This window comes from Ovis canadensis, chromosome 4 (assembly GCF_042477335.2).
Source record: "Ovis canadensis isolate MfBH-ARS-UI-01 breed Bighorn chromosome 4, ARS-UI_OviCan_v2, whole genome shotgun sequence".
NCBI classification, from domain to species: domain Eukaryota; kingdom Metazoa; phylum Chordata; class Mammalia; order Artiodactyla; family Bovidae; genus Ovis; species Ovis canadensis.
The window spans coordinates 132,423,160-132,449,545 of NC_091248.1; the positions used below are offsets into that span (position 1 = coordinate 132,423,160).

Sequence of the window (26,386 nt, forward strand, 5' to 3'; positions counted from 1 at the left end):
AAGCAATTTTGTGTCTGTGTTCAGGAAGGAGATTGGTCTCTAATTTTCTTCTCTTGTAATTTTTGCACAATTTATTAATAACTGCTAGTCTTTTCAGTTTGTAAGTTTTAACTCTTGGAATTAGAATCGATTTTTATTTATGATATAGATATGATAGTATAGAATTATTCTCTATCAAATATTTTATAAGCACTAAACACTTGTGGGAAGCTCTCAGAAGCAGTGGTCTCCAGAGCCTTCTATTCCAGAGAGCTGCCCAGTTCCCTGCCCCACCCCCTTAGATGTGGGATGGAATATTGAAGTTTCTTTCAGAAACTGAGATCACAAGTTCATTTCAGAGTTAGCTAGTGAATGTAACAAAATATATAAGTCTGGGGCTTGCTGCCTCTTAGAGTTTCTAGTTATGTATGTATGTATGGATGGATGTTAAGACTGGTGGACTTGTCTGTTTTATAAAGAACTTTCATGATGATTTTCACATGCATCCTCTGTTAAGCATTACAAATAACATCTTTTAGGTTTTTAAGATAATTAAATAGCTAAAAATCAAACCTTTGGATATTTTTGGCAGTGTCTATATAATGAAGTCAGATATTTACATACAATTTAAATTCTTACAAAATATAATCAGGGTAACTTGATTTTTATATTGTTATCCAGCACTGCCCTTCAGTGGAATTTTACTTGTGAATGGGATATTGTGAATATTCCATTCATAAGTATTTCTCTGCAGAGAAAGTCAACATTATGGCAGATAGGTAAGTTAATTCTATGTCCACGGCCAGAGAAGATGCCCTTTTTTTGAGCCTAGTATTTAGAGGAAGAGGTAGTGACCAGTGGCTGAAAGAGTGAGTCTAACTTAGTCAGTGTTGCCAGGTGACCTATACTTGAGGCAGCTGATGCCAGCGATTTTTCAGTTTCAGCCCAGGGCTTGTGTAATCCTTGATGAAGTTCACGTGGAAGTTGACCCTGAGTGTGAACCAGAAGTTTGCATCCTAGGATATTCCGTCTCTCCAAGAGTTGACCTTGTGCCATCCTTTTTGTAGTCAGGCCCTCCCTCCATTCCTAACCCTCGGTAACCCGTGTGGCTTTGTCTCTTGGAGAGTGTCATATGTGTGGCATTGTCGCAGTGTGTCCCCTTTTGAGTGACTCATTGTGCCTTTTGACTTGTGCCGTGCGGCATGATGCCTTTGTGATTCCATCCCGGTTTTTGTATAGTTCCTTCCTCTTCTATTGCTGAAAGAGCGGTCCATAGTTTGGATGTACGACAGTTGTGTATCCATTCACTGGTGTCTCTATTTTTGGTCATCCAAAATAGAACTGGAACAGTTTCCCTGCCGGTGTTCACATGAGCGTAAGTGTTCATTTTCCCTGAGTGCATGTCCGGCAGTGGTGGCGCTGGGCCGTAGACTGGTACTGTTCCTCGATTTGTCTCTGGTAGCCTGTAATATCTGTTTCAGAGAAACAGTTCTCAGCTTGTCTTTGTTATATTTGGATTTCTTAGATGGAGAGTGTGTTTAGAATAAACTGTATTTGTTTCAGTACTGTCATGTTTCACATTAAACTTGTTTGTAAAGTGTTTGAACTGTAATTATTGTTAATGGTTGAATTAGAAATGACTACGGTAATAAAATCTTTGCTTTCTTGGTAACGATTTCTTTTCCTCCTCTGGCCTTGCTGCTTAAAGTGTGGTCTGTGGACCTGCATGTTGGCTTCACCTGGAGCTTGTTGGAAATGCAGAATGTTAGACCCCCACCTGCAGAATCAGAATCTGCATTTTGGCAGGATTCCCAGTGATGAATGTAAACCTTCAATTTGAGAAGCACTGCTCTGGAGATTAAGAGGTGGAGAAGAGTCTTTTGTAAAAGAGCTGACTTTTTGCTCGGCGTGAGTGTAGTGCAGCACAAACGTAGCTGGGCCCATCTCACGCGCCATTCCTGTGTGGTCTCCGATGTTCAGTCAGACAGAAGTGATGGCATCAAACCAGCAAAACCACAAAATGCCAACGTTCTGGTGCTTTAAAATTCTACAGTATACTGAGTATCAGAATACTGAAAGGTGGTTTTGTGATCAGTAGGCTAAAAGTTATAGTTTATATTCAGTATTTTATTTTCAGGCACTGATTCTCTACCATAGGGTTTATAGCAACGAATGTGTGCATTTTTTACACAGAAAGTGTTGGGGAAAGAGCCCAAAATGATTGTATCATTTTCCTTCCCTTGCACATTTTCTGGTAAAGTGGTTCATTTTTGTTTCTGTTAAGAGTAAAGGACATGTAAGAATTATGAGTGATGAGCCTGAAGGAGCTGTTTTTAAGTTTGCAACAAGCATAGATTAATCTAGCAGGCATAGGTGCCTATCTTATTACCTAACAGTAGGTCACTGAGACCTAACACGAGATGAAAGTGATTAGTGTCACAAGGGACATGAGTTAATACAGTAAGAATTGTTGATAAATGAATTAGTTTAGTTTGGGACTAGATTAAATAAAATTTTTGTAGGAATCCTGATATAATGAAATACAAGATAAAAACTGGTTTTAGGGACTCGGCTGGTGGCACAGTGAATAAGAACCCGCCTGCCAATGCAGGGCACAGAAATTGCAAACCACTTGCTGCTGGTCAGTTAAGCCCAGGCACCACAACTGCTGAGCCTGTGCTGCGGGACCTGTGAGCCGCAAGTGGCGAAGCCCGTGTGCCGTAGAGCCCACGCTCCATAACAGGACGGGTGTGTATACTGCAGCAGACGGACAGCCCCTGCTCACCACAGCTAGAGAAGGCCTGTGCAGGGCAACGATGACCCCGCACAGCCATAAATAAATGAATAGAAAGCAAACAAACCCAAAACTGGTTTTAGTGTGAAGTGAATGAAAAAAAATAGTCTTCTGGTTGATAGTGGTTGATAGTCTGAACCAGAGGTAGTAACTCACAAACCTGGACAGTGGGATGAAGTAGAAAGGGGTGAGAAACGATGCAGGAAAGATTGTACAGGCTGAGAGAACCAGAGAAGCCAAGCAACCCAACAGTGGATTTGGAGCACTTGGCTGCTTTGAAAGTCAGAGTAGATGGGGTCAGGAGTGCCAGGAAATGTGGGGCCTCTTTAGTGGGAAGGAGTGTGCTGTCATCTAATGGGAGCCACAGGGTGGCTTCTGTGCTGAAATCAGGCTCAGGGACTCTAGGGTTAGTTTAATTAACATACTGAACTTTGTTTAGATCTGAATTAGAGGCTAGGCCAGCACGGGTGTTTGGAAATCACGTTTGTTCTCTTAGAAGTATAAGCAGTTACAGTGTATAAGACTGTGTGTATTAACCAGGAGTAGAGTTTGGATTTTTTCTAACATTGTTAATTTTTAATATTAGAGGTTTTTTCTCGTAGCATCAGTCTAATGTTTCTCATGGCTTTATAAATGGGACATTGTGCTGCATTTTTACATCTTAATTATAAAGAGCTTTTCTGTGTGTGTACACATACCTGTCTGCTGACTGCTGTTCAGCATCTAATTCAGAAGGCATGGGCTCACTTCCCCCTGCTCTTTTGTCTGTCTGCCGTGCAGGGAGGCATGGAGGCTTTGGAGCTGCAGAAGGACGTCAAAGAAGAGTCGGACGAAGAGGAGGACGACGACGAAGAATCTGGACGGCTGCGCTTCAAAACTGAGAGGAAAGAAGGGACAATCATCAGGCTCTCAGATGTGACTAGAGAGAGAAGGAACATTCCGGAAACGCTGGGTAATGTTTCTCACCTGTCTCACACCCTCTCCACTCCCATTTCAACCTCCTCTATAGCACTGTCACGGTTAGCGAAGCAGGTGAAGAGCAGCTGCCTTTATAGACTGCTGGCGTGGTGTCCAGAAGCTGGATGGTCTGAATGAGGCGAGAGCTGAGTTAATGGTGCTGTGAAAGTCAGTCTATAAAACGACTTGTCTTCTGGATTAAAAAATGCTTGAATAAAATGTCTGTTTTTTGACATAGTTTTCCTTTTGTAGTCTGTGACTTAGGCTTGCTCTCCTGCATGCCGTGTGGTTCTGCTGGCTCTGGGAACATGGCGTCCGGGTGGTCCAGGGGCGTCTCGCCTTTCCCAGGTTGCCAGGGCTCCTTTTGGGCCAGACTGGCTTCCTTTTGAGCCTTTTAGTGTCGTGACAGCCGTGTCTCCGGTGTGGGTTTCCCTCTGTGCTGCCCCGCTCCGCGCTCAGGGAGACGAGGGGGCTTGTCTGTCACGTCGTCAGTTGCACGTCGTCAGTTGCACGTCATCCTTGTTGCAGACCCACAGCAGGCTGTTGCTTATGAACAGAGCCTTTTCCAGTGGTGACCCTGCCCACACTCTTCTGGAGTTCTTTCCAGTGCCCACTGCAAGGAATAAAGCAGTGGTTCTCAAATTTGAGCAACAGAATCCCCCCAGAAGACTTGTTAAAACACATACTTCTGGATGCACTCTCAGCTGCTCTGATTCAGTAGGTTTAGGGTAGGGCTCAAGAAAGTTGACTTTCTGATGAGTTTGTAGGTAGTGTTGTTCCTGTTGCTCTGAAGTCCATACTTTCAGAACCACTGGGGTACTGTCCTGTATTCTAAGGAGTAGGGTGGGAGGGTGGAAGAACAGAGTTATACCTGTTCTCTGGTCTTGGTCAAAGTAAAATCAGTTACTACCTTCATTACTTCGTAAAACTGTTATTTGTAGCCACTTGCCGTTGGAAGCCTGAGCATGTGTCTTGCAGTGGCAGAAATGACTTCTCTGTGAGCACACCATGCTCTCAAGGTGCCCACCATAATGGTAGTGAGCCCGTCTTGCCATGTGACATCCCCAGGTGATGTTTGTGGAGAGATTGACCTGGAGTCTTAGTGTTCTCTATGTCTTTCCCTTCTGGTTTCCTGCTTCTAGCTTTTGGCCCAGGCTCTTCCCTGGACTTTGCTCAGGCTATAGTATTAAGTTGCTTGTTGGTGTGAACCAGTACAGCATAGGCTTCTAAAAAAGAGCTGAGAAGTTGGCCTTGGGTAAAAGGAGATGGAGCAAGCTTAGGTCTTAAAACGGGGGAATGGGAAAAAATGAAAAGTATTGTCAGCAGGAGTGATTGGCCGCGTTACACAGTGAGCACATTGGAATAGGCATCTGAGTCTCGGGCTGGGGTAAGGTGGACAAGGGAAAGATGGCGCCCCTCGCTGCTCACAGACAGCGATGGGCCTGGCTTGTTAGGGAAGGAGAGTGCCGTCGCGGGGCGGGGTGTGGTGAGCGTCCCTTCTGCTTCTGTGTAGCTGGGCTGTGGCTTTATTACATAAGTCTGGGAGCCGTACATTATGTCTTAATAACAGTGTTAGCTGCATGTTCTAAGTGTGTGAAGTCAGCTCTCAGACACCGTTAGGAATGGCGGCCTTGGCTGTCTGCAGCCAGAGGCTTATGGGCTCTGGTGCACTTTCTAGATCACCCTCTCTGCACCCCCAGAGCCCCTGCTCCTCCTGTGCCCTGCTCCTCAGCTACGGTTATCTCGCCTCTGTTCACTTGAACTTGACCCAAGCACTGACAAGTTCTGAAGTGTCCGACTTGCCTGTGTTCATAATTTGTACTTGTTTTATCCCCGCGTCCCTTTCTTTTCAGGATCTTTGCCTTGTTTGGTTCTTCACAGGGTCATTTGTACTTCTTTTGTTAAAGAGTTTGTGTTGCCTTTTTTTTTTTAAGTCGTTTCTTAGTTCTGTAGTCATGTCATCCTGGGACAGGAGGCTGGAAAGGGTTAGTGATGGGCAGGTTGGCCCTTTAAATATGGGCAGAGAGGCAAGAGTGGCTGAAGCATTAACCGTTCTACCGTTTACCGTTCTTTTAAACGTTAGGAAAAAAGCCTTTAAATGTATTTGTGCCAAATGTGGTTCTTTGGCTAGATAATAGGGCAAATAAAATTGATGCTAAGAAGTGTCTTTTTCTGTTCCCTATTGTCAGCCAGTGTAGGAAAGCTACACTAGGAGAGCTCAGTGTTTAAAAACAGGTTTTCATTTTTCTAGAAAAATTAGGATTATTCCCAGTATAGGAAGGATTTTTCTGTTTATTTTAGAGTTTCATTTCCTAAAACGGAGCTCCCTTGTTTCCTTAACACCCCTCACCCCAACAAAAAGTTAATTTTATACAGAAGAAAAATATTCATTGAGAAAGAGAAGATCCTATAGTATTTGGTATACTAGAAATTCTCATGAATTTTTACTCATCACTTTGTGTACTCCTGGTGATAGAAATATCAGTTTCGGGTTTTGCATACAGGCGCTTGCATTGATTTGACTGTATAAAGCTGCTCATATACTCTTTGTAATGGGATTAAAATATCTTGCTACTGGAGTATGTATATCATCTCCTGTGATGGATTTTTCTTGACAATTGATATCTTTTAACATTCTGAATACAAATAAAGGCAGTTATTTTGTGATACCGTTGATTACTTTTGAGAACACTGCACTCGACAAAGAAGAATGAAATAATGCTCTGGCCTGGGAGTAGTGAGTTTTCTTCAGAATCTGGAAGGGTGTTCAGTCACTTAGTCTCACTCGTATTCAAATGTGCGATGCCACCCCTAAGTGAGTCACGCTTGTGGCCGTCCGGACCATCATGGAGCCTGAGGCACAGACGCTGGCGCGCGTTTCCAGTTCATGCTGGATTAGGCGTAGAATTTTGGGCTGTTGCCTAAGCTATGATCTTAAGTACTGAGCTTTTGTCCTCAGCCAGGATTCTGGGAATTAAATACCTTAGACAAAATGTGACATCATCAGTTTTCCCAAGAATACAAAACTGTATACTTAGGAGACAAATTTTTCATTATGTAAAAAGGATCCCATAGGATACGAGGGCTTAATTCTCTCACAGAATGCAGTTGACAAGGGTTTCTAGAACATGCATGTGTAAGAGAAAGATTTATTTTGAATGGCAACGTCAAAAGCCATCTCTAAAACATGGGTGTCACTGACCAGTTACCCTGAAGTGTCAGCACAGAGGTTCAGAGGGGCCACGTCTTTTGCCCTAGGAGATGGACCTCAGATTCTCTCTGGAAGCAGTACCAGTGGAAAATGAAAGACTCTGCTTATTTTAGTTAGGCTTTTATAATTTGTAATCTGTGAGTAAGCTGCTGGGTTTTGCCATATTCTAAGTTTCATTGGGCACAGGTAATACATTAAATTACGTTCCATTGCTTTAGCCTGAAGAACATTGTTGTTAGGCCCACATAATGTTCTCTTGAAATAGTATCCTTGGTTAATTTTGCTTAAGGCAAATGATCTTTGGGGAAAACAGTATTTTTAAATTGATATACAAATTATGTATTTATACAGTAGAATACTCCAGTAGAGAAAAGAAATAAACATCTGCAATAACACATTTTTTTCATCTGTTAATAAACAATTTAAGATCAGTAGTGCCAGCAGTAAGATAACTACCTTCAGTTTACATAGTAGTCCTTGCATTTGCAAGGTTTTAAAAATTTCTTGATCCAATTATCTTGTTTATTAAAAAAAAAGAGCCACAACCAAAAATAAAAACCTCAGACTGTCATTTGTTGTTTCTGTTTTGCCAAATGAACTGTATTTTGTAGATATTCTTTATGTATCAGTTAAAGTATTTTTATATACATATGTTTTTCTTAAGCACATTTTAGAAAGGGACAGCACAATGTAAAACTTTGTTACATTACACTATCTCTTTACTTTGGAATATAGACCTAGTTCAGAAAACACTTAAGTGGAAATTAACATTTCAGGTGAAGTTAACAAATGTAATTTCCATCCTGTCATATTTTGGTGACCTTTTGTGACAGCTTGTCTCAATTGGAGGAATGCATTTTTACTTGCTGATTAAAGATGTCATTTGAAACCATTTTATTACTGGGGATAGTGAAATTAATCTTGACACTTAGAACCACTAGAAAAATAATTGCTGATTCACCGCATAAAATGTGTATGTGAACCTATCATGTAGTCAAGATTAGAATAAAAGTCTGTGCTTGTTAAGAGGAGATTAAATTTTCTTTAGAATGGAGTCTAGATCTGTTTGAAGGGAAGGGGGATACCTTAGAAACAATCTCAAGAAAATGAAATGTGGCTTAGAGATTTTGGAAGAGTTTGGAGATGATTATTAAATCCAAGGTAGGAGAAAAACTGGTAAAATTTAAAATGTACCCTTTGCTGTGGAAGAAGGCATGGGAATGCTTCTTAGTAGGATTCAGTGAAATCTTGAAAGGTGTTTACTAATAGAGCATATATTATCAAAACTTAGACCTGTATTTGAATGAGTTAGCTTTTTTCTTCTAAGAATTCAGAATAATGTGCCTAGTGAGTAGGGCCAGAAGTTTTGGCTGTTGCCCCACAGCATTGGTCAGAGAGGAGGGCGCCGCTTTGTGGCTTTGCTCTCATTTGCTGTAGCTTCCCTGCAGGTGGTGTGGATGTAGGTTTGCCTGCACAGAGTAAAGTTGTTGTTTTTAAATAAATCGGAAAATCTGACTTGGTGTAGTCCTAAATGAGTTTCCGTTCTTCATGAAACTTAAGTATTTGGCTTGAGAGTGATTTTATTAGTAGGTTTGCTTTTAAAGCAGAACAATCAGTAATTTGTAATTTTTGAGTCTCTGTGCCACTGTGAATTAATCAGTACTTACACTGGATCTGCATAGGCGAGTGTCCTGGTTTAGGACTGGGGTAGCCAGGTCTTGACCAGCATCATCTGCCATCAGTGAAAGAATGTGATGCCTAGCAGATGAGGAGTGGTGATTGGGTTGAACTTGGTCAGCTCCTCCTTTTTAGCTTTCCTCAGCACATTTTAGTGGTCTCAAACGAAAATTCAGATTTGCAGGAGGTCCTTGTATCTGAAGGAAGAAGCGTGTCTTTGTGTCACAGGCCTCACTCACGGGGTCCTGGTGTCTCTGTATCCTGCCCCCGACTGCTTACTGCTGAGGTGGAGTTGGTGGTTGTTGGAGAAGCACGTGCTGATCCTGAGTTTCCTTGTCACATACTTGATTTTTTTTTTTGTTTCTCCCTATAGATCTGATTCCGCCTCTTTGAAGGTATCTAACGCATATGCATCTTTTCAAATAGAGCTTTCAGCAGAAGCCAAAGCTGCGCTGCTTGAATTTGAAGAGAGGGAGCGGCAGCACAAGCAGGGCCGCTACGGCTCCAGGCGGGGAGGAAGGAGAGGAGGCTCGTCCCTGTGCCGCGGCGTGGGAGACCAGAGGAGGGAGAGCAGCGAGAGGGGCCGCGCCAAGGACCACAGGCCCGCTCTGCTGCCCACGCAGCCCCCTGTGGCGGTGAGTCGCTCAGCTCTGTCCTGGGAGCCTGCACGCTGAGAGCAAGTGACAGTTCTCTCTGGTGTGGGTTTTGTATTTTGCATTTGCCTTAGTCTGAGATGAAAATTTAGTAAAAGGCGTCATGGCTAAAGTTTCTTTATAGCCTGTGGTATGATTTCGTTGTTGTTCAGTTGCCAAGCCGTGCCTGACGCTTTGCGACCCCATTGACCGCAGCACTCCAGGCTTCCCTGCCTCTCACCGTCTCACGCAGTTTACCCACGTTCATGTCCATCGAGTCGCTGATGCCATCCACCATCTCCTCCTCTGTGGCCCCTTTCTCCTGCCTTCAGTCTTTCCCAGCATCAGGGTCTTTTCCACTGAGTCTCCTCTTTGTATCACGTGGCCAGTGTATTAGAGCGTCAGCATCCGTCTCTCCAATGAGTATTTAGGGTTGGTTTCCTTTTAGATTGACTGGTTTGATCTCCTTACAGTCGAAGGGACTCTTTAAGAGTCTTCTCCAGCACCATAGTTCGAAAGCACCTGTTCTTTGGCACTCAGCCTTCTTTATTGTCCAGCTCTCACGTCTGTTCATGACTACTGGAAAGACCATAGCCTTGGCTATGCAGACCTTTGTCAGCAAGGTAGTCTTTGCTCCTAACACTCTGTCTGGGTTTGCCGAAGCTTTCCTGCCAAGAAGCAGCTGTCCTCTAATGTCATGGCTGTAGTCACCATCCGCAGTGATTTTAGGGCCCAAGCAAAGGAAATCTGTCACCGCTTCCACTTTTTCCCTTTCTGTTTGCCATGGAGCGATGGGAGCAGATGCCAAAAAATCCCAGTTTTTTAAGATTGAGTATTAAGTCAGCTTTTTTTCACTCTCCTTTATTCTCATCAAGAGACTCTTTAGTTCTACTTCACTTTCTTCAATTAAAGTGGTATCATCTGCATATCTGAGGTTGTTGATATTTCTTCTGGCAATCTTGATTCCAGCCTGTAACTCATCCAGTATATGGTCTTAAAAATCCAGTCTTCTAGTATTGAGGTAGTGAAGACTGATTCTTTGCCAGTACGGACGAAGAAAGAAGCAGTGAAAGAGCTGATGTCTTCCAGGGGTCGAACCACACAGGAACCTTGCTCATCTCTTCTGCTGGTGGACGGGCACTGCTCCTGTGAGCACCATTCTGAAAACACAGACTCTGTTACATTGAGAATATAGCCATAATGGTGTATTTTATAAAATATTTTTTCTTACATACTGCTTACCATAGGTTTTTCCTTAAATGTAGCAGTTTCTCTTACAAATAACTGTCATCTCCTCTCCATAGAAACAGAGATTGTCATATCCATCAAAAATTTTCATAATTTAGGACTAAATCATGTAATTGTCATTTCAGCTTCGTTTGAATTTCTCTGTGTTTCAGAGGTGAGACATCTCAGGAACAAAGACAGGAAGTGTAGTGGTTTTCTTTTGGTTGTTGTTCTTCCAGTTAACTGTAGTATTTTATAGTTTTTCCTTCAGAAGTTAGTCTTTAAGGACAGATTTATTTAATGTAAATATGTGTTCACACTGTCTATCCTCCTACATTATTAGGTGAGTGTAGGGGAAAATCACACCTGACCTCGGTGTAGAAAACTGTGTTTTACTAGGCATTCATTTGTGAAATAACAAAGTAGAAAAGGTGATATACTACTTTTGCATGAGAATTCTAATTTCAGTGAACAGGGAAGAAAGGCAGGTGGGTTGATCACAGCATAAAGAGATTGATGGTATGGATAGCTGCTCTCTGCTCATACAACCATTTGTTTTTAAGCTTCTCTGATAGCAGGAAGGTGGGTGCTTCAGTTTTTTCCTTTTCTTCCCCATCTTGGGTCCTCGCCCCCAGCTTCCATTGTGTGTGTTGACCTGCCAGCTCCATGATTTTGGCCTCTGAAGGGGGAAACAGGCCAGCTGAGGACCAGTTTCACATAGCTGTTCCTCCAGGATCCTGGAAAAGTAACCGAACTCCCTGCTTTCTTACCCATAGAGAGAGGCTCGACTGGGGGCCCTCAGTGCTCTAGAAGTGTTGCCCAAGTGTCAGTTGACCCAAGTCCCTCCTGACAGCAGCATCGTGTCTGGAATTCGCTAGTGCCAGGGCTTTTCTAGGTGCCAGCAGGCTCAACCTGCTGCCGGCCTGACTCAGCCTGCTGGAGCCGTGGCCAGTGAGCTGTGCGTGCGTCTTGGCCAGCAGTGGTGTTTTGGAGCTGCAGGCTGCTGAAGCAGTCACAGCTCTCCAACATGGCCTCAGCCTTGCTCCGCTTGTGCCCACCTTGGTCCCGGCCGTGCCCCACCCCAGAGCGGTCTGTGTCTCCGGTTCCTTTTCTGCCGTGGCTTTGCTTGTGTCTGGTTTCTCCTTGGTCCATCTGTTGGTGCTGGCACTTTGTTCCTGCCAGTCCTGAGTGTGCTCTGAGAATCGCCTCCTCACCTTTGCAGTCTGTCCTAGTGGACTGCTCTCTGGACCCTTGGGCATCACCTGTGAGCTCCTCTTTCTTGAGGCTCTCTTATTTTGAGTGTCTTGAGATTGGGGTGTAGTCTCTTCTCTTCCAGCGGGACCCCTTCTCTCTCTCCTGTTTCTTTGGCTGCGTTGTTCTCAGGCCAGTTTCTGATCAGAGCTCTTGCTCGGCGACATTGTCCTTCCCGCCATCTGCTCTCTCCGCATGAGTCTGGGTCTCTAGCCTGCACCTCTTGCCAGCTCAGTTTCTTCATTTCCTAGCTGCCCTGGGCTTCTCTGCATGGCTGTTGCCCAGGCCCTAAATTCCCCTTGTTTAGAACCTGTGATCTCCTTAAAAGTCCCTCGCGTGGCCGAGTGAGGGGCCCGCCCTGCGTGCTTTCCCAGCTGAGCTGAGGTTCAGTTTAGCTGTCCCTGTGTCAGCGCGCTGCCCGTGCGGATTCAGTGCTGAGCGGGATAGAAGAGACTGTTCACGCACAGCTGTGCACGCTACAGACACCGTGCGTCAGAGGAGAGCATGTGTGTCCAGGGATTTATGCTAGCTCTGCATCTTCAGGAAAGCCCTCCCCGAGGAAGGGTGGGTTCGGCAAGGTCGTGTACACTTGGGTTTCAGAATTCCCAGACCACGGCTGTTTCTCTCCTTTAGCTCTTGGTGTCTGTGGCCTGTTAAATGGTCCGTCTTCTTCTGTCGCCTTTCCCCTCGTCTGTCACACACTGTTAGTCATTGTCGTCAGACACTGTAGAGGCTCCGGAACGGAACTGAGAAGCCGCTGAAGGCTGGCGTCCTGCCGGGCGGCCAGTGTGCAGGGTGCCCTGGCCGGTGGCGGCCTGTCGCCTCTGCCGCCGTGAGTGGCCGGTTGGATGAGTGCTCACAGGCAGGGCTTGTGGAACCAGGTTCTCTGCTCCTCTGCTCACCGGCCGCTCGACCTTGGAGGAGGAGGGTCACGACAAGGGCTGGCGTCATAGGCCTGTTGGGGGTGAATCACTCCACATGCAGACCTTTCAGCGTGTGCTTAAGACACCGGCGGGGGGAGGAGGCCCAGTGCTCTTGAGGCGGCGGCGGCTGCTGCTGCTGCTGCTGCTGCTGCTGCTGCTGCGGTGGGTCTCCTCCTCTCTCCAGACTCTCAAACCAAGTGCCCGAGATCCCCGACCGCTGGAGGGGTGTGTTCCCACTCTCGCGCCCTCCGGTCTTGGAGTGCTGCTGCAGCCACGCTGGTCTGCGAGTGTGCCTCCAGGCGTGTGTTCCCCTCCGCCGCTCTCAGGGGATGCCATTCCACCCCTCGCCTGGCTCCTTCCCCTCCTTCCTGGTTCAGAGGCCACTTTCTCAGGAACCGCCTCCTCCCCTCTGGGAGCCCTTGGGCCTCTCTGCAGCCTGCTCTCTAACGGGGCTGCCCCTGCACTGCCCGCCGTCTCATAGGCTTTCTGGAGGAGCGGGTTGCCCAGGCAGCTTGTGCTCCGTCCACAGCGCATGGCTCCTGGCAGGCAGTTCTGATGGTTGAGTTGCAGTTTTTCCCTTTTGGAATCCATTCGTTGTGTTTGGGGGCTGCGGTCTTCCCTCCCTGTCCTGATGTTGGCTCTCGTCGTCAGACAGTAGCGATAACCATGAGCAGGCGGAGCAGCTCATTTATCCTGCTGTTCTATACAAGTTGTTACTAATAAATTTATTTCTGAGTCAACTCTTACAGTGCAGTCAGTGTGAAGACTGTAAGGCACTGGCATTTTTCCTTGTAAGTGTTGATTGCTGTGACTTTGTCTCTTTTGGTGGTTTTAGACGTACTCTCCAAGACTAATTCCTCCTCCACAGCCTCAGCCGCCGCCGCCGCCGCCGCCGCCGCCACCGCAGCAGCCGATCCGCAGTCTGTTCCAGCAGCAGCAGCTCCAGCCCCTGCTGCCCCTGCAGCACCCGCACCACCCCTCGCCTCCGCAGGGGATGCACATGCCGCCCCAGATAGAGGCCCCCCGCGTGATGATGACCCCTCCTCCCGTGACCCCGCAGCAGCCCAAGAACATACACATCAACCCCCACTTCAAAGGGGCCGTGGTGACGCCCGTCCAAGGTACGTGCCTTCTTTGCTGTGGCCACGCTCCAGGTGACTGGCTGGTCCGTCATCACTTCCAGGCCCATAAGGACGCCGGGGGCTCCCCGACTCCTTCCCGCTGCTCTGATGCGCGCTGGCTGGTGGGTCAGGCCCCTCTCAGCTTGTGTGTCTTCTGTCACGGCGCCCCGGGGAGGGCACTGCCAGCGTGCGGCAACGGTGCAGGGCCGTAGAGGCCACTGTGGAGGGCTCTGGGGGGCCTTCCTTGTCACTTCCGGGGGGGCTGAGTGCGAAGGGCCCGTCCCCTCAGGTGCCACTCGCGCTGCTTCCTTTGAGTTCCAGAGGTACACATCCGTCTGTTCATGGTTAGTTCTGGTGGCAGGATCACAGACGCACGTTCCTGGAGCGAGGAGACTAGTGCTAAGCAGTGAATACAGAGCATATCTTCACGCACCTGCTCAGCGCAGCGTTGATGGAGATGCTGCTCTCCGTGGTGTTGGAGATCTGTCGGTGAACACAGCGGTCAGCACTTGCTGTGGGTGTCGTCTGGCGCCTTAGCAGCGACAGTGAGCTGTGAGGATGGTACACGAGGGCCCTGTGTGGCGCGTTGGAGGGAAGCGCAGTGCTGAGGAGAGCACGGGGATCCCGTGGTGGCGGCCCGACTGCGCTGAGAAGGGAAGACCCGAAGGGGCGGGGCTGCTGGCGTGCCTGCCAGCGGAGGGGTCTTCCAGGCAGAGGGGCTGGTTGGTGCAGGGGCGCCTCTTTCTGATGCGGCTGTGCCTTTTGTGCTCAGGTAACTGAAGAGAGGCCAGGTGACACGTGGTGGAGTGCGGTGGTGGAGAGAAATGCGGAAGCTTGTCATGTGAGGCCTGGGAGCCGTCCTGAGAGCTGTGCTTCTGTTCCAAATGAAGTGGGCTGTGACTAGAGGAGTCTGAGCACAGGAATAGCACCCTCGCTCTATGTTTGACAAGGGCTGTTCTTGCTGCTGTGTTGAGAGGGGGCTCGTGAGGGCGGCAGGGGTGGATACCAGCGGGGAGGTGAGTGCAGTGGCCCAGCTCAGGGGGTGGCAGTGATTGGGCCAGGAGCCAGGCATGCCTCAGGGCGGGACTGATGGATGGGCCGGGTGTGGGCGGGAGAGAGGATGCAGCTATGCAGAAGGAGCTCGAGCGCTGGCGGGCGGGGTTGCCGTCACGGAGTGCTCAAGTCTAGCAGGCTTTCAGGGGAAGGCGGCAAGTCCTGTGCTGGAGGTGCGCCCAGACGCGCGGGCGCACGTGTCTCGGGTGAGGTTGCTAGGGAGCGTGCGGACGAGATCTGGGTGCGAAGCTGAAGTGGGGCTCTGTTGGCATCTTGATGGACCTGGGGCCTGGAGCCTGGGGCTCGTGACATGCCAGCTGGGGGTCTGTAGGGAGGGGGAAGCCGGGAGACTGTGGAGGACGGGGGCTGGCCGTGGGCTGCAGGCTGGGTGCTGGACCTGCAGTTGCCAGGTCTGTGGGGTTTGGACAGGGTGCTTTTGGTGACGTGGAGGCGGTACACTGATGTGGGCTTGAGCGGGAACGGGGTGCAGGCGTGGGAGACGAGTGCATCGACAGGGATGAAGAGTGTCTTGCCAAGGTGGCCGTTGCGGAGCAGGAGAGTGCGAGTGCTGGGCAGCCCCAGCATCCCTGGGGCTGTCGGCCATGAGCTTGGAGAGACCTGGCCGCCTGCATGGTTCTGTCCAACCCACTCCCCTCTCTGCGTCAGGGGTAGCCTAGACAGCATTGGAGTTGCTGGAGTTAGGGTGTTGACAAAGCAGTAGAGGAGGCGTCTTGCTCACAGTGAAGGCCATGGAGTGCAGGATGATAAGGGGCCAGGAGATGCTTGTGGGGTCCTGCAGTTGGGAGGTTAGGGTCATGGAGGGAGTGACACGGGAAGTTTGAGATAGCCTAAGGTCATGGAGAGCAGGTCTTAGGGGCTGGGGCAGCTCTGGAAACAGCAGCTTGACTGCACTTAGTTAAATAGAAAGCCGCTGTTCTACTTGAGAAAGGCTGGTTGTCTAGTTGTCTTCTGTACGCAAAAGATAGAGTAACCCCGTGATTCTCAGCCTCACACAGTCAAAAGGTGTTTTAAAAAATTAAAAAGATGTATGCACACCTTTGTCTGATAGCACCTACTTTCTTTTCAAGGATGAAGAGTGTTTTATCATATTGTAATCAACCAGTTTTGTTGGAAATTTAACTTGTTTTCAGATTTTCACTATTAAAGTTGAAAACTTGGTCCATTAATTCATGGGACAGTGTGGGATATAAATATTGAATGTCAGATATAAAGAGTTCACGGTTCAGCTGAAATGGTTTCTTAGCATCACAGGCTGTAAACTGTCTCCTGTTCACAGTGGGGGAGGGAGCAGGCAAGCAGAAGTGTGGTCGCAATCAGAAGTCCAATGTGCCGAGTTCTTTGCTTGATCATAGCAAGTGAAAAATAGTTTGTCTTAGTGCTCTGTTTTAGAAATAGTTTTGATTATGTTACTTCTGTGATTTACCAGAACTTTTTAAAATTAAAACTAAATGCTGTTGTATTGTTCTTGCTGAGTTCTCCATGGTATCCCGTTGTGTCTGTCTGTGTTTGATCTTCTCTTATAAGCACATTGGTCATATTGGATCAGGGTCCCCTCGCCCGCCCCTGTGACCTCATTTTCCCTCCGTCACTTCTTTAAAGGTGCGTTTCCATATAACCTTCCGGAGTCCTTGTGCTGAGGACTCTGGAGTGTGAAGCTGAGAGGGGGCTGCAGGTCAGCCCTTGCACTGGCCGGCGGAGACCTTCCTGGACGCATCTGGCAGGACATTTTAATGGAGGGTTAGCGTGCTATCATAGAGTGGGCACCTCTTGCGAGGGGATTTTTTTACCTCCCAAATCAAAATCAGTATAAGGCTCATGTATGAAACAGCTTAAACATGCAGGGTGTGGAACTAGCATTTGGCTTTTTCCCTGTTTTTGAAACTATTTGACCACTATTCTGGCAAGTTGATGGAATTGTGCCTCTTGAAACACAAAGGCGGACGACAGGTCTCGGCACGGCAGGTTGTCGAGTAGGGTGTTCTGTGCTACAGCAACCAACACAGATAGCCACACCGTGTGTGCACGTTTTCTGTTCTCTGCCCGCTTCACTTCATCTCCCGCCTCCCTCCTTCGTGAGCCTGGAGGATTTGGATATAAATTTGTGTTCGATGGGCGTTGGAAAATGTAACTCGGGTTAGATACCCTGGATCACCTGCATATGGATGCCGAAAACAAAGATTTCTTACGTAAAGGAATAATGTCTTCCTGGTGCGAAGTATTCTAACTCTAAGAGTTCACTGTTGAAGTGGAAGCTTCTGCTTGTGCTCTTGTGCACTGAAGACAGAAGCTCCCTCCCCGCCCCTTTATGGGACTGTGTCAGTCCAAACATGCAGCCTTTGCGGAAGTGGGAGTGGGGTGGGCTGTGTGTGTTGTGCACACAGGCTGTGTTCCGTGTGGCGCTTGGTGTGTCGTGCTCCTCTCCGGGCGGGCTCGGGGTGAAGTCACGTGTAACGAGTGCTGTTTTCCTCACAGTGCCCTTGCTGCCAGTCCCGAGCCAGCCGAGACCTGCGGTGGGACCCCAGAGATTCCCAGTGAGTAGCAGCTGCTCCTTCTGCTCTCGTAGGGAAGAGCACACATTCACCAGGAAATATTAATATGGCAAATACAAGTGGTTCCAGCCAAATATAAGTTTAAGGATTTGTAAATATTGACAATTTTTGCAGTAGAAAATGTTTGTTAAAAGCTTAAGGTCAATGGATTTTTGAGAATGGAATTAATTTTGTTTAACTGTAAAATTGTTGAATCAGGATCATCAGTAGAATGCCTTTTGTCTTAAAGAATATGGATTTTGATTTTATTATTGCCTCATGTTAGGTGAGGAAGGGCCTTTGTTATCGTGTGTGTAGAGCCATGCGTGCACTTGGGTGAGTGTGAGTGTGTGTATGCAGTTTTAGGGAGTAATAATAAGATGTCTGCTTGTTTAAAAAAACAAGCTCAAAGGTCTTCATGAGCCATTGGTTTTATATTTTAAAAATGCAGGTTTTCTTTTTAGAGTATCTTTAAGACACCCCTCGCCTCACTTTCCTGTTGTTCCCATAATTTTATCCATTCTTCTAATAATGTTTTAATTAGAAGAAAAATGTCCATTAAATAGTTATCCACTTAAATAAATAAATTTCATTTTATTTGACTTTCTGGTTTGATTTGTAATTAGTTCATAGTTTTATTATATCAGTGAGAATGTGTTCTAAGAACAATTTGAGGGAAAAAAAGGACCACACCATAACATTTTAGTTTGTATTTAAAACAGATATAGTTTTGTTGATGCTAAATAATCTGATTTCCTGGAAATACCTAAATGACCTGTTTGACCCTAGCTTTGATCCTCAGTAGCTACCATGTTTATGTGGGTCATAAAGGAATGTGTAGTCAGATGATTATTCAAAAAGACAGTATTGGCTTTAAAGGTTCAGAGTATTTTTTAGGAACTTTCTTGATTTGTAGTTAATCTTTTATGACATCATATTGTTTCTAGAACTGATTCCTACTGGTTTCAGATGCTTTATTAGCTAATTTTTTAAAATTAACTGATCAAGTTCTAAAAACTAGTTATTTTAAAAATTAGGTGACATTTATTGAGTACAGATCCTTACTTGAAACAGGTATCTAAATAGTTAAGATTTATTAATTGCATTACTCAAGGATAAATATGTGTGATTTTAGTCATTAGATGTATTTCTTTTGGTAAATAATTTAACTGATAGTTATTATAAAGCACTAACATTTTTTAAAATGTACTTTTTCTTATTTTCAGGGTTGTGAGCTTTTGCATTAGAACCACAATTGATTTTGTGTATATATTTTATTAGGAATGCAGAGATAAAATTTGATGAAAGCAAATGTAGTTTAAAATTATAAAGCAAGGTTGTGTGTAAATATAAAATTAGAATAATCATTTGCAGTTTTCAGCTACTTATAATTTCACTTGTGCAAACATTTGTATCTGATACTAAAAGAAACCTTGTATTACTTGAGGTCATTACAAAGAAGATAATAAAATAATTTGTGAGAAATTAAACTAAAAGTTATATAATACTCTGAGGGTGGTAAATATTACTGAACTGCTCTTGGAGCAATTCTTGCAAGGTGTAATGTTTTGTTCTTATTTTTAAGGTGGATTATGTGTACAGATGATGGGAAACAGGCTAGAGATTAGTCATATGTGTGATATAATTTGAGAAATAGTTACTGCCGTTTAACATGTATCTTTAAGCCCCAGTGCTGGTTCTTAAACTGTGTGCTCAGTCGCTCAGTTGTGTCTGACTCTTTGCACCCCATGGACTGTAGCCGGCCAGGCCCCTCTGTCCAAGGAATTATCCAGGCCAGAATTCTTGAATGGGTAGCAATTCCCTTCTCCAGGGGGTCATCCCAATTCAGGGATCGAACTTGCATCTCCTGCATTGGCAGGCAGATTAAGGTACAATAGAGGGTTTTTTTTTTTAAAGTTCATCAAAATATTATTGGGAAGGAGGCTAACTCTAGGCTGTCTCCTGTTGTTTTACGTACACCAGATTTAAAAAAAAATTTTTTTTAATATCTTAATGAGTATTAATTTGTCTATAATTTTAAAGGTTATTTTTCTTTCACAGTTATTACAAAATTTTGGCTATATTCCCCATGTTGTGCAATACATCCTTGAACCTGTGTTACACCCAGCGGTTTGTATCCCCCACCCCCCACCCTTAATCCCCGCCGCCCTCTGCCTTGCAAGCACTGGCTTATTCTCCATATTGTGAGTCTGCTGCCTTTTTGCTATATCCACTAGCTGTTTTTTAGACTCCACATATGTGCGATTTCATGCAGTACTTGTCTCTCTGTCTGATCTATCTCACTTAGCTTAATATCCTCCACATCCACCTATATTGCTGCGGATGGTCAAGTGCCCTTTTTTATGGCAAAGTACTATTCCATTGTGTGTGTATATGTGTATACATCTTCCTTATCCATTCATCTGTTGATGGACATTTAGGTTGCTTCCAGTCTTGGCAACTGTAAATACTGCTGCTATGGACATCGGGGTGCATTTATCTTTTTTGAGTAACATTGTTTTTTCCCTTTTCTACTAATCGGTTCTACTTTGCGTTTTAGTCAGTGTAGATGTGGTTTCATGACCACTCAGTGAGTTTCTCCCGTGCTGAATATTCTGTATAGTGCTAGTCCTTAAACTGTAAAACGTATGAGCACAGGCCCATGAAGCCTGGTTTCCTCCTGAAGAGAGAGTGCTGTTGGGGCTTAAGAAAGCCCCTTGGTGGTTTCGTACTGATGGCAGTGTACCCTGCGGGCTCTTTCTTGGTTCTTTTCGATAGAGAAGTTTAGTCTTTATTTTAATTTTAAACTGAATTCTGCTTTGTAAAGTCACCACACACACACCAATTGATAAAACATGTCTTAGGAAAGCTGGCTTCAGTTTCATCATAGGGTCTGTTTGGATCAGTGTGCTTTCCTGGTACACAGGAAAGATTTGAATTACAGAATGTGTCAAGTGGAGCAAGGTGCATTTTGATCGGGCCTTTCCCCCGCCTAAACCCCTTTAGTGAGTTTCCATTGCTCTGCTCCTGGACAGCTTCGTACGCTTGCTCGCATTGTATGAGAAGCGGATTCATGTCTCTACAGAGTCCCAGGCATCCTGCGCTCAGTGGAGCCAGCCTGGCCCCGGGCCTCGTGTGCACAAGTGCAAATGAATGGTGGCTCACCGGGGAAGCCCTCAACTTTACTTTCTTAATAGTCTATTTTGTTGGACAGTTTTGTAAAAACTTGAGAATTCTCAATTTAGCACTAGTGTGCCTAGAAACTGTACCAAGTGATAATACCTCCAGTCTTAGAATTCAACAATTAGAACTCTAGGGGCCTGAAGGGCTACAGCCCGTGAGGTCAAGGAGTTGGACATGCCTGAGTGAGTGAGCACACACAAGCTATGCTTAATGTAGCAATACTAATATTTTAATTTCCTGTTAATGAATTTTATTTATAGAATTGAATAAACGTTTTCTAAAAACAAAGATTTGAATGTCAAAGTAATATCATAAGAAAAGGATTCCTTACTTTTGATCATTTTAGAAGCTGCTACTTAAGCTCTCAGCAGTGAGCTGGCGCTTCTTCTGTCATGCTAGTCTCTGTGTCCAGATGGGATTTTTCCTTCATTCCTTCGTTTATGGAATTTAGTGAAGTGCTGTGTAATTTAAGTTTCTGTCTAAAAATTAGATTCACGTATTTAATTTTAGTTACAGATATAGCCATTAGTGCTTTTTTCTCTCTTAAGCTTTTATTCCCAGGACTATTTTATTTTTTCAGATCAGAATTGTGAATCTTTTTTTAAACTATAATATGTCTCAGTTGATAGCACACATATCAGAGAATGAATCGTTTTCATGCTTACTTTCGTATCAGAATATTAATCTGCTGAATGTAAAATGTACCTTAGAAGTAGTGACTGCTTACAAACGTGGACAGACACAGGAAGAGAGCGTGTGCTCAGGAGTTCAGAGTGCCTGTCGGTCCCTCCTCCCTTTCAGCTCCTTCTGTCCTGTCCAGTCCTGCCATCTAGCCACCTACCAGCCCCTAGTCTGCTCTTGAAGCATTTGCGTTCCTGCCAGGACCTTTGAGTGGAATTTCGCAGGACAGTAGTGGTTTTCTCTCTTGTTTTGCTTTTGCAGGGAGTGGGGCTGGGGAGACCGTTCACCTTTCTGCAAGTAGGCTTCTGTCTTTGTGTCTGTTAGAAGTCTGTTCTGAGTTCCACTGTCTTTGTTTTACACATTAGTTTCATAGATTTCTCTTTCCACAGAAGCTGTCTCTGATGTTTTTGTCCTTTCCTTATCCATAAGTATGGCTAGTCATTTATGTATTTGTCCTCAGAGAGATTTGTTGTTTTTAAAAGTTTGTCCACTTAAAAAAGTAACACTGGAGTGTTGATTAATAATATTTTCAAAAGTGTTGCTTTGAGATTTTGCTAATGTAGTTTCAGTGTCAGGTAAAGCATATGGATAAATTTTAAGTAGCTCATATTGTGAAGATTCTTGACTTAGGGTATTTTAAAACCTATTCATTCGTTTTGCATTGGTGTCTCTGTCAGGGCTGGTGTTTCAGGGTGGCTAGTTACGGAATCATTTTCATGCTTGCTTGCTTCTTCACGCTTGCATTCTCAGTGCTGGTATTTCAGGGTAGCTAGTTAAATACTGTGTAATCTGGCTGCTGAATAATTTCCTAGTGACCTTTGTTTCAGTTAAAACTAAGTTATGTTCGGAAAGGACTAGCATGCGGAGTTTGAATTAGGCTTCTTAGTGATTCCTTTGTGAGGTAGACCCCGATACCTGAGGTTGCGATTTGTGTCTCCCGTCTGATTACAGCACCTCATAGGTAGGTCTGACTGCGCTGTGCCTCCATGGAGCAGGGGGCCTGGTGTCAGGTGGTGGTGACTGACACTTCTGGATGCATTTTACATGGCATTTCATGTGAACCATGTTTGATGAGACTGCTGCAGCAAATTGCGTTTCTTTTTGATTATAGCCCTTGCAGATGTGAGTCCAGACTTCATTCCAGCTAGGAAAAAGAAGCCTTTCTTTTGAACCCTCTCTGTTTTTACAACTTGCCTTCAATGCCCTGTAGTGATTAGCTTTTAAGATGGGGAAGCCATGATGGGCATCCTCTCTGATCAGATCTGTGCGCAGCAGCAGCAGCTGTGGGAGGAGGCTCTTCCCGCTGTCGGACATTGCCAGGCTTCAGCGCAAGAGTGCATTTTAAAATGCAGGTGACATGATACCCACATCCTCCATTTGCTAGTGGGTTTCTGATTAATCATGATTACCATACATTATCATACCATCAAATTTAATCATATCAGTGAATTCCCATCTGCAGCAGTAACAGGAGCAGCTTAGCACTGTGGTACAGCTGTTAAATATGGTGGCTATAAAGCCGAGCGCCCTGTTGACTAGACTCGCGTGTCCCTTCGGTGTGCACTGTGTGTGTTGGGTGGAGAGATGGTGGTGGGAGTCCACGCCCATAACTCAGAGGCAGGAATGCTCAGCTGTGCTCAGTCTGAACTCCCTGTGACCCCATGGACTGCAGCCCACCAGGCTCCTCTGTCCATGGGATTTCCCAGGCAAGAGTACCGCAGTGGGTTGCCGTTTCCTTCTCCAGGGAGTCTCTTGCACCTCCTGCATTGGCAGGTGGATTCTTTACACTGTGCAACCTGGGATCCCACAGGAATACTCAAGAGATCACCAAGTCAAGCCATGAAGTCTCAGTGTAAAAACTGCACTGTTTTAGTGTGGTATACTATTTTATTTAATTTTGAGCTAAGTAAGAACGTCACATTGAATTGAGTACCTTTCATAAATCCCGAGATACATAGTTCCATTGTAGAGTAGACTTAAACTTTGAGTATGACTTGCCCAGCTGTAATTTAATAATTCAGCCAGTGAAATACAACAGCACAGACTTTCAAAGTCTTAGAACGACTTCTGTGCAAAGAAAATCTCTGTCCTATTTTTACTGATTTGTCCTTCAAAGCATACCATTTTTAAAATTAATGTTATTTTTCCTGGAGTCCTTGAAGAGCCATAGTTCTTTTCAGATAAATTTCGAAAGTGACCTTATTTTAAAGTGCCTGAAAGTGCTTCTTGCAAAAGACTAGAGGTTTTGTTTTGTTAACTGGTAAAAATGTCGTCCTTTTGATGCACAGCCTGACCTTGCACACCTGCACACAGGGGCGTCATCACTGCCGTTGACAGCAGTTCCGTCTGCCCAGACGGCATTGTGTGCTGCCCCTTGTAGGCAGCCCTCTCCCAGCCCAGCCCCTGGCAGACCCTCATCTGGCTTCTTCTCCTGAAAATGTGACTGAATGGAATCGCATGCCTGGCTTCATTGTGGGTCTTGCTTCCTGCACGCAGCGCAGTGCGTTTGAGACTTGTTTACCCTTTGGTCACAACAGCCAGGGGCTTTCCTTTCATATGGACCAGCAATATTCCCTTGGGCAGATGTACCCCCGTTAGTCTACCCAGTTGCTGTTTGGCCATTTGAATTCTCTGTGGTCATAGTGGGTGTTAGGAGGGCGGGTTGTGAGCTATACGGCAGATACGTTCAGATGAGAATTTTGAAACAGACTGCGTGCATTCAGTCCGTGGAGCTGGTCCTGCTGTTGTGCTCAGTCCTTGATTCAGTGAGGAAATACCATCTTCCTGGAGCACGTACTAGTGACCGATTGGTCAGTGGAAAATGAAGAGTATCACTGAGTAATTATAGTATTCCAGATTTTGTGCAAAGCTTGCATTCCACAACCTTAAGAGGGTATCATTTTCTCCACTTTACAGATAGAGAAACTGAGTCTTGGAAAGGGTAAAAGGTTCACGTTCACATAACTGGTACAGGAGGTGGGAGTGGAACCAGGTCAGTCTGAGGCTCTTGATCGTGCTGAACCTTCTCCTTTTCTCTGAAAATATTAAAACCCACCTCAGTAAACCAGAGAAAGATAATTGCATCTGGTAAGTTGAATCATAACCATAATATATAAGATTGTGCTGCTCAGGAGTGCTGCAGTGGAGCATGTACTTTGTATGGTAGGGCCTGTCATTGGGTGAGCTTGTTAAGAAAAGGTAAAGGAGGGGTGAGATGCAGGGATAAAGAGTTTTTCATTTTATGAAAAAAAGTAGCAAATAGTCTTTAGTAGGTTCCTGAGAAGCAGTATTTTGTACTGAAGTGTTACAGCTTGTGGTGCCTGCTCCTTCTTGAACCAATAATGTTCCCATGGCACATGTAAGTTCCTGTGGTGGCCCCCCACCCCATTCAGAAAGCTAGGGCTGGCTGCTATGGATGTGGTGCTTCAGAATGTTTAGAATGCATCTGCAAATAAGCGAGTACCTTCTAGGAAAATGAATGTAGACATTGAAACAAGGCATAACCTGAAAGAAAAAAGAAATCTATGGAAAACACTGAAATAAGAGGATTAACATTGTGACAGTGGGCTCTAATTTTAATTGTGTTGGGGGTCACCAGTGGTCTGTATTCCTTGCATTTAACCCATTTAATCAGAATTAACTGAGAGAGGCATTATTTAGTATCTGTTGGTTTCTTATATAGTTCTTTGCATTTTAAGTGAGATTAATAAATGAAAACACGTTGAAGCAGCAGGCTGTAATTTATTGAAAGATTCATGAAGTTTCAATGACATTGTTAAGGTATTCAATTAGTCTTACTAAAATATACCAACTGACCCTTTCAGGGAAGCTGATAAGTCACATAATAGCTGTTAGAACCTCTTTATTCTTTGCATTATACGATTAACTTTGTGCTAAGCAATTTATGCAAAGTTTTCATCTTTTTTTTTTTTTGTAACCAAAGTTATCAGTTCTTCCTGAATAGGATTAACATAGATAACATCATATAATTAACAAGAGATGCAAAAAGGAAGTACAATTTGTATAAGAATTATATGAGGAGGATGATAATTTCTTACCTTGGACTTTTAAAGGGATATAAAGGAAAGCAAAACAGCAGTTATTTGAAAAGATTAAGGTAGCTTTTTCTTTCAAATGGTTGAATGACAGTAGTACTAGAAATTCTGTTAAGTGAGGTATTTACAACTCCCTAATAGTCTTAAAATAATTCTGCATTTGCTGGAGAGAATTTATTCTCCTTTTTACTTGTGAAATGATAGACATTATTGAATGAATATTCACATCAAGAGAACGCCCGACTTGGGAACCTTGGTACCTGAGGATAGATTGGGCCCAGGAGAAGCAGTGTGTGAGAGGAGAAAGCTCTTTTAAGCCGGGAGTCTGACAATGTGGGTTCATGTTGTATTTATTGACAGTGGTGGTGTTATTCATTTGCTCATTTGTGTCCAACTCTTTGTGACCCCATGGACTGCAGCACGCCAGGCTTCCCTGTCCTTCACCATCTCCTGGAGCTTACTCAAACTCATGTCCGTCGAGTTGGTGATGTCATCCAGTCATTTCATCCTGTCGTCCCTTTCTCTTTCTCTCAATCTTTGCCAGCATCAGGGTCTTTTCTAGTGAGCCGGCTCTTGGCATCAGGTGGCCAAAGTATTGGAGCTTCAGCTTCAGTATTAGTCCTTCCAGTGCATATTCAGGGTTGATTTCCTTTAGGATGGACTAGTTTGATTTCCTTGCTGTCCAGGGGACTCTCAAGAGTTTTCTCCAGCACCACAGTTCAAAGGCATCAGTTCTCCAGCACTCAGCTTTCTTTATAGTTCAACTCTCACATCTGTACAGGACTACTGGAAAAACCACAGCTTTGACTCTACAGACCTTTGTTGGCAAAGTAATGTCTCTGCTTTTTAATATGCTGTCTAGGTTGGTCATAGCTTTTCTTCCAAGGAGTAAGCGTCTTTTTACTTTCGTGGCTGCAGTCACTGTCCACAGTGATTTTGGAGCCCAAGAAAATGGAAGTCTATCACTGCTTCCATTGTTTCCCCGTCTGTTTGTCATGAAGTGATGGGACCGGATGCCGTGACCATGATCTCCATGAATGCTGAGTTTTAAACCAGCTTTTTCACTCTCCTCTTTCACCTTCATCAGGATGTT

General features: G+C 45.0%; 1 protein-coding gene across 12 annotated transcripts in view; it reads left to right on the forward strand.

Annotated features, from left to right (window-relative positions):
* The window catches only part of RBM33 (RNA binding motif protein 33), a 109,166-nt gene that overhangs the window by 41,361 nt on the left and 41,419 nt on the right, over positions 1-26,386 (forward strand). For 8 of the 12 annotated variants that reach the window (XM_069587199.1, XM_069587200.1, XM_069587206.1 and 5 more), the window contains 4 exons: positions 3,554-3,725; positions 9,045-9,253; positions 13,487-13,772; positions 17,319-17,377. In XM_069587199.1, the coding sequence (XP_069443300.1) occupies positions 3,554-3,725; positions 9,045-9,253; positions 13,487-13,772; positions 17,319-17,377 (726 nt within the window). The remainder of the gene's footprint in view (positions 1-3,553; positions 3,726-9,044; positions 9,254-13,486; positions 13,773-17,318; positions 17,378-26,386) is intronic. The other 4 variants (XM_069587201.1, XM_069587202.1, XM_069587204.1 and 1 more) reach the window with 1 other exon arrangement.